We start from the raw sequence: 12384 nt of genomic DNA on the forward strand, positions 1-12384 counted from the left end.
AGCCCAGATAGGGCAGCTAATCCCTATCTGGTACAGAGTGGGGCCTGTGCTTCTTCTGAAACAGTATTCTCAGAAGCACCACAATTGGGAGTCCAGTGAATGACACAGAATTTGTGTAAGACTTCTTGGGCAGTCAGGGGATATGATCTTGTACCATGAAGGTACACAAATCCTCATAACTATCTTTACTAAAGTTTAGTTGAGTGAGCACTGCATAGAGAGTTACCTAGTCTCAGCTCCTCTGTCCAGGCACTCACAACTGGGGACTGACCAAGTCACCACAGTGGTTGGAAGGGCAGGACAGAGAGGCCCAAGCCTCATGTCTGAGCCTCCTCTCCTGCCCACTAAACCAGATGCTCTGCGAAGCGGCCGGCCCTCCCACACACTGCTGGTGGGAGGGGCCAACACACAACTCTTTTGGGAACAACTCAGCAGTTTCTTAAAAGTTAAACATATACTTATCATATGACCTGGCAAGTTCATTCCTAGGTATTTACCCAAGAGAAATAAAAGCAAAGGTCTAGGGGCACCTGGCTGGCTCAGTGGACAGAGCATGCAACTCTTGATCTTGGAATTGTGAATTTAAGCCCCACATTGGGTGTACAGATTACTTTAAAAAACAAAAATCTTAAAAAAAAAAGTAAACGTCTATGCAAAGATTTGTACACAGATGGTTATAGGAAATGTATTTGTAACAGTCTCAAATTGGAAATAATCCAAATGTCAGGCAACAGTTGCATGTGTAAACAAATTGTGGTATATCCATGCAGTGGAATACTACTCAATAGTAAAAAGGGACTATTGAAGGCAGACAATAGAGAGTGTAAAATTAGGATTCCATTTTTATAAAATTCTGGAAAACTAGTCTCCAGTGATAGAAAGCAAGTAAGTGGGTGCCGGGGAGAGAGGAGGAGGAGGGAGAGGTTACAAAGGGCATGAAGAAATTTGGGGAATGATGGGAATGATGTTCATTATTTTGAGTATGGCGATGGTGTCATGGGTATATATTAAAGTGAAAACTCATCAAATTGTACAATTTATGTGAAGTGTGTTAAATGTCAATAGTAACTCAGGAAAGATGTTAAAGACGAAAACACAATAAAAGCAGACCTTCAAAGCAGACAGGATGCTCCTGAGTGTGGTGAGTGGTGGGCTGGGTGAGGTGGGAGTGTGGGAAATGTCAGGGTCTCTGGGTCTTCTTCTTGGTCAAGGACATTCTGGGCCTGGAGGAACTTTAGAGAGGATGGTGCCCGGCTCCCTCACTTACAGAAGAAGCCCAGACAGCTGTGAGCTCTCTCAAGTCGCCCAGCTCATGGATGGTGGATGCAGGGCTTCAACCTGCCTCCTGCCTCCTGCCTGCCAGCCTGGCTCCTTCCACTCCCACACTACAGAATGCGCTCACAAGTGCTGTCCGCCTTAGGTCACCAACTTCCAGAAGGCAGGATAGGTCAGACCAGAGGGGTGGGAAGGGCGGAGGGGAGGGAGTTGACGGGATGGGGTGGGTGGCCATTCCTGGGTGATCTCATTGGTCGAACTGAGCTGCTCCCTTCTGGGAGCAGGGTGGGCAGTGGCGCCCTCTCTTCTTGTAATCCACAGAGCAGGCATGGCAAACCAGGCCTCCGCAGAGCCTAGGAGCAGAGGTGGGAAGAGTGGGGAGCTCAGGGATGTGTTTGGGGGAGGGAAGCATGTTTCTCATCTCCCATCAGAGCAGTGTGTCTCAGGAGGCCTCCCCTTTCCTAAAGGGCGTCCCAGTGCCCCACCCCCTCCAGAGTCCTCTAAATGGCAATGACAGGTTCTCCTGCTGGCCCCCCTCCCTCTCTCTCATGGCTGGTCCTGCCACCATGTTCCTGGAGGAAGATGAGGGGAGCAGCTTCCTCTGTATAGGAGATCTCTCCCAGACCAGGAGCCTGTTAATCAGTCTCTTCTTGGAAGGCTGGCACAGTCCCATCCTCCAGACACTGTTGCTCGTCTGACTCCTTTCCACTGTTCTAGCTCATGTCTATGCTAAGTGTTGTGTAAAGTGAATGGCCAGCTTTAAGTGGCTCTCATAAAAGCCCAGTTCCTGTGACACCTCCCTTCCCAGAGAGGGCAGAGTGCTGTGGGCTGGTGGAAGCAGGGCTGTCCCAGAGGAAAAATTCTGTGCTCTCCCATTACCTGCATGGGTACCGCCGAGACAGCCGGCCAAAGACCTTGCTGCAGTCAACACAGCATCCGGGGGCCATGGAAGAGAGATGCTGGACCTTCTGCCACAGGTCATCCTTCTCTCTGATGAGTGGATGGAGGTGGGGACACACACACACACACACACACACACACACACACACACACACACCAGGAGGATGGAGATGACACAGGTAGAGATACCGAGACCGGGAGAAAGAGAAACACAGAGACCAAAGGAAGAGCAAGAAAGAGAGAGAGAGAGACAGAGAGAGAGAGAGTCATACAGAGATACACACACACAGAAACAAGAAAAGGAAGTCAGGGGGTTGGAGAGGGAGACAGAGACAGAGTGGTAGATAGGGAGATAAATGTAGAGAGAGAGGGAAAGGCCAGGAGAAAAAGATGTGGAGACAGTCAGGGACAGAGACACAGAGAGGGAGAGAAAAATACAGAGAAAGACGGAGAGAGAGACATAGTGACAGAGAAGGAAAGAAATGAAGAGATCATGAGAGACACACACACACATAAGAGGTGAATGAGTCTGCAGTCTTTGGGAAGATGGATGGTGACACCCCAGTCCCCTCCCCCAATACAACCTTGATCCATTATTTAAGAACCTTCATATCCCACCTCCTCCAAGGAGTGTTCCCTGATCATAGAAGCCCCCATAAGTTTCTTACGATGCCCTTATCTTTTATTTGGCACTTGATACAACCCCCCTTGTATTTATGTATGTTATACTCCTGCAAAACTATCTTTACTGTTGTTTTTTTTAAAGGATGTTTAGGAATGTGGGTTTAAAGTCTTTTTTTTTTTATCAAGATGATATATACACACGATTTAAAAATCCAACAGTGCAGAAGAACTTATATCAAAAGGAAATAGACACCCTCCCTACTCCTTCCATTCTCAATGGCAAACCACCTCTTACACTTGTCGCTTTTTCTCTTTGATATTACTTCCACACTTAAGTAATATGCTCATATCCTCTTTTTTTTGATATGTCAAGAGAGAACATCTACAGAGCTCCTTACCTTGATGTCAGAGGACTTAGCTTGTTTATTACCATCCCCACTAACTCCTCCTCCTTCCTCCCCATGCGGCTATATCCCTATTTTTGGTTCCTCTATTACTACTGTAGTTTTACAGAATATACTCACACATTTATTTCTCACTCATTCTGTGAAGCACAGATAGCATCCTGACTGCCATTCTGTAATATGATGATACCAGCATCACTTCCTCTTCGGTTGGCCTCCTTCATCCACCTCCTACTCGTTATCTATTCCTGCTATGTCCAATATGGTAGCCACTAGCCACATGGGGCTACTTAACTTTATATTTCATTTAACTAAAATTAACTAAAATTAGAACTTCAGTTCCTCAGTCACATCAGACACATTTGAGGTACTCGGTCACTACATGTGACTGGTAGCTGCTGTATTGGACAGGGCGAGTATAGAACATTTCCATCTTCACAGAAATTTCTATTGGCTTCTATTTTGTGTACTTAATGTTGTTTAGGTAATAACATTTACATTTGTTCTATAATTACAATTGTTTACTGTGCTTTGTCTTTAGGTTGATTCTAACATTGAAAAAACCAATAAATAGTATTTATATTATTAGAAAATATATAAGCATATTGCTTCAAGGAGAGCTAAGATGTGTTCTAAACATTTCCTTGGAAATTTTTTGTTTTTCCAGGACTTTTTAATTGCCTTTCTTTGCTCCTTGCAAAGTCCTTGCATGACTTGCCTTTAACACAGTCTAATTGTTCCCTCTCCTCAACAAATTCTTCATCATATCAGGTATGGCATTGATTCTCTTTTTGCCCTGAGACCTGCCTCCTCAGTACTTCTGTTTCAGCCTGGATGTACTGCTCCTTGGGTTTGACAGCCACTTGTCATCTTGGAAATTCCCTTTTCTTCTCTCCCGGGCTAGAGCTACTGTTTCCTGAATTCCACATCTTCTCCTTTCTTGGTAAGCCAAGCTTACTTCCTTGTTTTTCCGAAGCACATCCTTAATTAACTTCCCAAGAAGGGCCCTGTGGGAGGTAAATTTTCTATAACCTTTCTGAAAAATGTCTTTTCCCATATCACCTTCTCTAGTTGTTTTATAGTTTGGCTGGATCTAGAATTCTAGGGCAAAAGTTAGCTTTCCTCAGAACTTGAAAGTATTGCACCATTGATTCTTAACATGTTTTTCTGTGTCCTACTTCCTTTATAGGTGACGTGTCTTTGAGTATATTGTCCTCATCTTTGTTTTATGGCGATTTCACAACAGTGTATCCGAATGTGGGTTTTGCTCCCTTTCACTTATTGTGCTGGTCACTCAGTGAAATCTTTACATCTGAAGATCTGCAACCATTAGAGCCTGGAAAGTCTCGCATACTTTTATCTTATATTCTCTCTCTCTCTCTCTTTTTTTTTTTTTTTTTGAATTCTTATCAGTTGGAGAAGAGATAGTGAGATAGTGAATCTCCTGGAATGATTCTTTATGTTTCTAACTATCTCTTTCATGTATTCCATCTTTTTATGCCTTTTATTCTACATTTTGAGAGATAGCCTCCTCTTCCTTTTCCCATCCTCGAGTTAAAATTTCAGAGATATTTTTAATTTCCAAGAACATTTCTCATCTTTTGTAGGTCACTTTTCACATTATCCTGTTTCATAGGAGACCGATTTTTTTGTTTACCTTTGTCTCTGCTTCTATGTTCTAGACTCTTCTCAAACATCTGAGGATCCATGGTCATGATTTCATGTTTAAGCTGCTGGAGCTTCAACAGTGGACAGGGGTGGTTGACTTGTGGCTTCTCTTTAGGAAGGATGGGGCAGGAAGCTAACTGCCACATCAGACTGTCAAATGCCAGAACACACTGTTGTTTATTTGGGACATTTAACTTTGTTTAGAGAAGGAAGTTTTAATTATTTGCCTGGGAGATAGACCCCTCAGGGTTGATATTCTGAAGTTGGGGAAGCAGGCTGAAAGCAGGGGATATACACTGATCTTTCCAATGACTTTATCGGTCAATATTCCTGATTACTGTCCCTTATCTCATTTCTGCTGTCTGTTTTCCTAGTGTCTCTGGTCCCTGAAGTTCTAACTTGGGCTAAATCCAGTCTCTACTTCTTCATCCATTTTCTGGCTTCTGGAAATTAGCTGAAATCTCTTATCTGTGGTTGGCTCCTCCACCTTTCTCTCTATTAGAAGTTTTATTTATTTATTTATTTATTTATTTATTTATTTATTTATTTATTTATTTTGACAATCATTCTACTGAGATCTCAGGATGGAAAGCAGATGATGTGTTGTCTACCACCTTGATGTAGAAATCAGCCTCTATAGCTTGCCTGCCCACTTTGTGCTTAGGGCCATATTTTCCATGATGCTTCTGCAAGGGACATTATATTATGTATCTTGGGATCTCGTGATGAGTTTCTTTAACACAGGAAAAAAAATTTCCTTTCCTGATGAACTGGTATATTTCCTTGGAATGCATAGTGACATTTAGGCAATTTACTGTGTTTCCATTTTTGATTCTGCCAAGATGCTCAGAGCTAAGTTTTAACCCTAATCCTAATCCCTCAAAAGTATGAATGTTTCCTCTTCCATTTCATCTATTTTTCTTAACAATCATATGTATATGTCTTTTATTGTTGGCTACCTTAAATTCTTTTGTGAGATACATGGCTAATTTTTTATATCTCCCTTTCTCCCCATTGACAGCTCTGTAGAGGAGGTCATTCTTAAATTCTTTGTTTGTTCTTTCCAGGTTGACTTCTCCCTTCTCTCATCTTTAATATCACTTGGATTTTTTTGCAAGAGGATTTAGTCCTGGATGATCCCTCAGTGACCCTCCAATTCTAATGAAACCCAAGTCCAATGCTGTCCTGTTTCCTGAACTGGGTCAAAGTATAGCATTAGTTCCCTACTAGACTGAAGGGCGGAAACCAGGCTTTACACACCTCCTCCATTGCTCAGTGGTTTAGTGGTTTGGAATCCATCCTGGTGAGCTCTCTGGTACCTAGGGCAGCTGACCTGGGATGGCCCACAGGCCCAGTGGTCTCAGGAAGTCGACCAGGCAGTCAGGGGTAGCACATATGATTACCTCTTGGTTAACCTCCTTTTTTCTTCTCTCAAATCCTTCTCCATCTATGGGCTCTTTTCCCTTCCCCTAACCTTAGTAGGTATGTGTGTATGTGGGGGTGTGTTGGAGTGGTGGCGTGCCTTAGAGCTAGAGGAATCCATGCAATTTATATGCAGTGTGTCCTTGGTGTCCAAGTCAGCATCTCTGACCCTCAGTTTCCTCATCTGTGATATGAGGAGAACAGCTGGGGCGGCTAAAAGAAGATGAGTTAGCATATATTAAAGTTCTGCTCGATAGTTCTCAGCGGAGTAGAATTTTCATTACCCAGTCTCTACATCCCATATCATCCCCTCTTCTGCAGTCCTGCCCTGCTGTGTCCACCCTTACTGAATCAGTTCCAGCACCCTCATCTTCATGGCGTGGACCAGGTCCCGCTGCCCTCCAAGCTCCTTCTCATACATGGCGTCCCTCCTCTCAGCCTCCTGCTGATTCTGCTCCAGCTCTGTCTGCAGCCGGGCCCTCTCTTCCTGACACCTGGGCACAGAAGGAAGACTAAGTTCCCAGCATCTGTGACCAAGCTAGGCTGGGCCTCTACCTGACAGGGAGCTCCTGGGGGAAGCTGGTGGTACCTCCTATAGCTGATGCGCACACACACACACACACACACTCCCTTCCACACACACACACTGCATACATTCTCCATACCCCCGCGCCCTCCCACGCCACACATACTCACACACACATAAAACACGCCATACCACACACCAAGCTGAACACCACGGATAGCATGCCATCTATAGGCTGACTCCTTACCAACCATCCAGAGGAATGAAAACAGGGTATAGCCTCCTGTGTTTCTTTAGAGAAGGTGAGCCAACATCTCCATTGGTTGTATTTCTTTTCTTTTCTTTTTTAACATTTCCATCTTAAAATGTAATTTTCTTGAAAGGCATGCCCACAATTGCAGCAGCTCTCTGGAGGGAAGGGGGGTATCTGGCAACCCAGGCTGGATGGGCTTTGCCCAGCTGAGAACAACAGTTGGTTTGGGAGTGGGGTAACTGGTGTAGGACTTAGGGGGATATTTTTAGGTTTTAAAATATTTTGAAAAATTATGGTACATTGTCTTTTCAATTAAGAAAATAATGTTAAACATATGGCTTCCTTAAATTTTTGTTTCAGTTTGGGCTTAGAATCTCCTCAGCTCTATTCTTGCCTCTTTTTTTTGTCTTTGGTGGCTTCTTAGAAGGTTCCAAGAAGTCTACTGCACTAGAAATAAGAAAGTCCCAGCCCCGCCCTCCATCACTCAGATGAGGAGGGTGTTGCAAAGGTGGGTGCACATCCTGTGACCTCAGGGTGTGTGTGGGGGGGGGTGTGTGTGCGCACGCACACGCACGCACGGCCACACCCCTGGCTTTCAGTGTGTTTGAGGCTCGCAGGAGGCTTGCCAATGAACTGAATTATGAATTTTTACAACACTGCCGTGTAGCACACCTCAGAGAAGAAAGCTGGGTAGGCTGTAAAGTCAAACTGACAACAGAGATCCACCATAATTCCAAAAAGACCAGTCCCTGCAGCTTTAAGGAAGGGTGTTCTTGTGTTTGGGCACTGGACCAGGGCTGTATTTATTTTAATGAACATCTTGGCCTTCAGTGTCCTTGTTTCTTAATATTGGTATTTGATTTTCCTGAGCTAGTTTACTTGCACACTGATCCCAGGGCCTTTGGTGTGGCCAGTGCAGGTCCCAATGTGAAACCCGTGGTTAGTGTGTGTCTTTGAGGTGGGAGGGAATACTTATTAAGCACCATCTGTGTGCCAATGGCTGTTTGAGGTGCCAGGAATACAGCAGTGCCTACGGCTCCTGGTGGAGCTTATAGTGTGTTGGGGACAGTGCTCAAAAGAAGTGATAAACCAATAGCGTAATTAAGCTAAGTGTGTGACAGAGATAAATGAGGGGCGGATAGAGGCTTGAGAGGGTGTTCAGGAAAGGCTTCTTAGACAAGGTGACCTTTAAGCAGATGTAAGAGATGAGAAGTCAGCCAAGCAGAGCCAGCGAAGGTCACATGGAAAGGTCTGCAAGTTGGCAAGAACTTGCTTGTTTGAGGAACTGAAAGAAGACTAGGGAAGCTGGGATACCATGAAGTTGCAGGAGGTGGGGGTAGGCAAGAGATGAGGTGGAAAGGGGCAGGGCTCTCTCCCTCACTGGCCCCAGGAGGAGTGGACTTGAACCTCAGTGCAATGGGAAGCCACTGAAGTATTTCCAGCAGGGGCTGACAGACACTCCTGGTGCAGGAAAGGACACGGGAGGAATTAAAGTCTAGAGCACCTGTTACACGCCAGCCCCCGAGCTTAGTGCTTTATGCCCTATTTCATTTAATTTTCACAAATATGGCAGACAGGTGATATGGTCATAATTTTACAGGAAAGAAAATAGAGCTTCAGAGAGGAAATAACACTTGCCCAGGGTCACACTGTTTGATATGTGGAGGGAGAAGAAATCTGGACGCAGGCTTGTTGAGCCATAAGCTCTATTGGCCTCCCCAACTGGCCTCCCCATACTTTTCTCCGTGCAGGGCCCGGTCGCCAGTGGTTTATGGCACAAGTGCTGAGTGGGCAGCAGGTGGGAGCAAGGGATAGATCCTCATGAGCCCCTGGTGTGCCCCAAAGGAGCTCAATGGGGGGGCGGGGTGGGGAGAAGTGTGATGTCTGCCTAATTCTGTCTGAGGACCTTCCACTTACACTTGCCCTAATCACTTTTGCTTTGAGGTCTTATCCAGGGGCAGAGGAAACCTACCTACTTGGAAAGATGGTCCCACAGCGCATCTGAGCTGGAAGGAGGAACTTTAGAGATCCAACTGTCTCCTTTTGCAAATCAAGGACCAGAGGCCAGAGAGGGAAGGCCAATTTCTCAAGGTGCCACAGCCAGAAAGCTAGGAAGTGGGTACTAGGTGCCCCATAGCTCAGTTCTAACTGTGTTTTCATAGCCCCTGGTTGGTCTGCTAAGGCCTGAGGCCAGGCTTAGCTGGCCCACTGTGTCTTCCCTATGTGTCCAGCCTGGGGCTCTGTGCCCAACTGGCTCTACGCTGCCCACCTTCTGTCTATTCTCCACACCAACAGACATAGTAGTCCTGAAACCCACGGGGCTCTCCACTTCCTGCTCAAGACTGTTCCAGCCTTCCATAGCACAGGGAGTCTGTCCACTCCAGCCACATGGGCTTGCTTGATTACAAGTGCACTTCTGGGATTTTGCCTTTGCTGGCGTTCCTGCCTGGAGCACTCCTCCCACGGTCTTTGCACGGTCATTTTCCCAGTGGCTGGGGTTTCTCCTCAACTGTCACCTCCTCAGAGAGGAACCCCGTGACTCTAAATCTAGGTGAATCTCCTGTCTCTGTCCCCTTTCCTGGACTGATTTTTTTTTTAACAGCGCCCATGACTACCTGACATCCTATTCCTATTTGTTGATCTAGTGTCTGTGTCCCCAGGTCTGTGAGAGCAGACACTGACTGTTCTATTCACTGCTGTCACCATGCTCATGGCCGCAGGAGAGTCACAATATACTATCTGCTGACCGAGTGGGCTCCCTGGCACTTCAATCCGGCGGTAGTGAAACAGTCGCCCCCAGCTTGATGCCCGTGGCCCCTTTTCCCTGGAGTGATGTGTTCCTCCTGAGTCCCTGGATGCCAGGAGTATCCCTCCTGGCCACGGGAGCTTCCGTCCTGCTATCTGCATTCTGACGACTCTCCCGCAGATCCCCAGCCCAGGCTTCTCTGAGCTCCACACTCAGCTGTCTGCTCAACAGCTCCACTGGCATGCCTAAGGGGTGTCTCACACTTGGCATGCTCTCCCCTCAACTCCTGAACTTTCCCCACAAGCGAGCCCTGCCACAGCACACCGTCAGCTGTGACTCTAGCTTTCCAGCTGGTCAGGCTGGAAAATGAGTCACTCCTGACTCTGTCTTTCCCTCTCCCCCCAGGAAGCCCCGGTGAATCCAGAATCTCGCAGCTTCTCTGCACCTCCACGACCGGAGAGCATTCAGAGGCACTCCCCTGCCCTCCCCTTCCTCATCGCTGTCCCTGCTTCCACCTTGGTTCCTTACAGACTAGCTCCACAGAGCAGCGGGCTCGAGCCCTTGAAAGCACAGATCAGTCCAGAATAGGCACATCTATGGGGACAAATCAGCAGTTGCCTAGGGCTGGGGGGGGGGGGGGGGTGTTGGGAGGAAGTGGGCAGTGGATGCTAATGGTACAGGGTTTCTCTTTGGGCTGATTAAAATGTCCTAAAACTGGGGCGCCTGGGTGGCGTAGTCGGTTAAGCGTCCGACTTCAGCCAGGTCACGATCTCGCGGTCCGTGAGTTCGAGCCCCGCGTCGGGCTCTGGGCTGATGGCTCGGAGCCTGGAGCCTGTTTCGGATTCTGTGTCTCCCTCTCTCTCTGCCCCTCCCCCGTTCATGCTCTGTCTCTCTCTGTCCCAAAAATAAATAAAAAAAAAAAAAAAAAAAAAAGTTGAAAAAAAAAAAATTAAAAAAAAAAAAAAAAAAAATGTCCTAAAACTGATTGTGGTGATCGATGCACAATTTCATGAATACACTAAAACCCACTGAACTGTTAAAAAAAATGCAAACCTACTTAACCTTAAAGCACATAGTCACATCTCCCCCTCTGCTGTGAACTCTCAGTGGCTCCTATCTCACTCTGAGTCAATGCCAAGGTCCTTTTGATGACCTGTGAGGGTCTCCTGTTACCCAACTGACCTCCCCCTACCTCCTCTCCCTCCTCTACTCCCCTGAACCTCCATGATGTTCCTAGGACCTGCCATGCCCATTCCTGCCTCAGGGCCCTTGCTCTTGCTCTTCCTCTGCCTGGAATGTTCTACCACATGCCCAAACAGCCCATTCCTCATTTGCTTCAAGTTTTTAACTCAAATATTACTTTTTCAGGGAGGCCTTCCCTGGCTGTGTCGCCTCATTTAATATCACCCCTGACACTCCCATTTGCTGCTTTATTTTGATCTTCCTAGAACTCGTCACCTCTGACATTCTACATAATTAACCTGCTTATCGTGTTTACAGATTGCTTTCTGCACTAGAAGGTAAGCTCCACAAGGACAGGCGTTTGGTCTGTTTTGTCCGCAAGAGGATTTCTGGCACACAGAACAGGCCTGGAGCAGCTCTGAGGGTCTGTGGATAACGGACTGGATGACAAGTGAAGAATAATCGGCTGTGAGACAGGGGCTCCCCCAGATGAGGGAGCAGCCTGGGCCTGGTTGTCTCCTTGGAGCCTCCCAGCTGCTTCCCCCAGCCTGTCTTGATTCCCAGAGAAGGCCCCTGGGTGGGCAAGGCCTCTGCATTCACCTAGGGCCTGAATCATGGGAATCCTTGCTGACCAAACTGCCAGGCTCAGCTGAGTGTCTGGTGGGAGGAGCCCCTGGGGGCCTTTTTGGGTTGGTTTCTGGGCCTGTAGTGTCTCTCAGCCTTTGAAACAGAGACTCAGTAAACCGCTCCATGATTCAGTCTGAATCACAGCTACCCAGGCTCTGATGGGGTTCAGGCTGGTGCCTCTGGCCCTGGGGCAGGTGTCAGCCATGTGCAAGAGTCAGGGGCAGGTGAACTGACTGGGGCACACAGAGCTAAGGGAGAGAGGGACAGAGAGACCAAGTCAGACCAAGGAAGATCTTTGCATAGCAGAGGTATTTTTTAAAATGATGAAAGAGAAACTCGGACACTGAGAAAGTGTTCTCTGGGCCCTTGCGGTTAATGTAATGACAGGAAGTTGGAGAAGGTGGAGGTGAGAGTAGCTGAGGGGGAGGCAGAATGAAATAAATACAGGCACACAAAATATTGGCGGAGGGCCCGTGTTTAAGCCCACAGGTTCTGGAATCATCTTCCAGGGTGTAGACCTCAGCTCCTCCACTAGTGACACTGGGTGAATTGTGTGGCACCTTTGAGCTTCAGTTTTCCTATCTATACAATGGAAATTCTTAGAGAACTTATCTTATAAGTGTGTTGGGAGGAAATGCCTAGAACAGTGCCAGGGACATAGTAAACGCTCAGTACATGATAGTTATGATGATGATTATGCATTAAGAGAGTGAAAGAAGACTGTGCAACAGGGAACAGGAAAATGAGAGACAGAGGA

The 12384-nt window shown here is 46.8% G+C and overlaps 1 protein-coding gene across 5 annotated transcripts in view; it reads right to left on the bottom strand.

The window, feature by feature from the left end:
• Positions 1-12384, bottom strand: part of RUFY4 (RUN and FYVE domain containing 4) — a 33046-nt gene that overhangs the window by 11627 nt on the left and 9035 nt on the right. For 2 of the 5 annotated variants that reach the window (XR_013557186.2, XR_013557185.2), the window contains exons 11-13: positions 6641-6787; positions 2155-2265; positions 1111-1628 (exon numbers count right to left, since the gene is read on the bottom strand). Coding sequence is in view for 2 of the 5 variants with exons in the window: in XM_060623530.3 (XP_060479513.3) it covers positions 1523-1628; positions 2155-2265; positions 6641-6787 (364 nt within the window). In the remaining 3 variants the exon portion in view is untranslated. Of the gene's footprint in view, positions 1-819; positions 1629-2154; positions 2266-6640; positions 6788-7066; positions 7228-12384 lie in introns of those variants that run through there. The other 3 variants (XR_013557184.2, XM_060623530.3, XM_078450895.2) reach the window with 3 other exon arrangements.

Source organism: Panthera onca, chromosome C1, assembly GCF_046562875.1.
Source record: "Panthera onca isolate mPanOnc1 chromosome C1, mPanOnc1 haplotype 2, whole genome shotgun sequence".
Taxonomy (NCBI): domain Eukaryota; kingdom Metazoa; phylum Chordata; class Mammalia; order Carnivora; family Felidae; genus Panthera; species Panthera onca.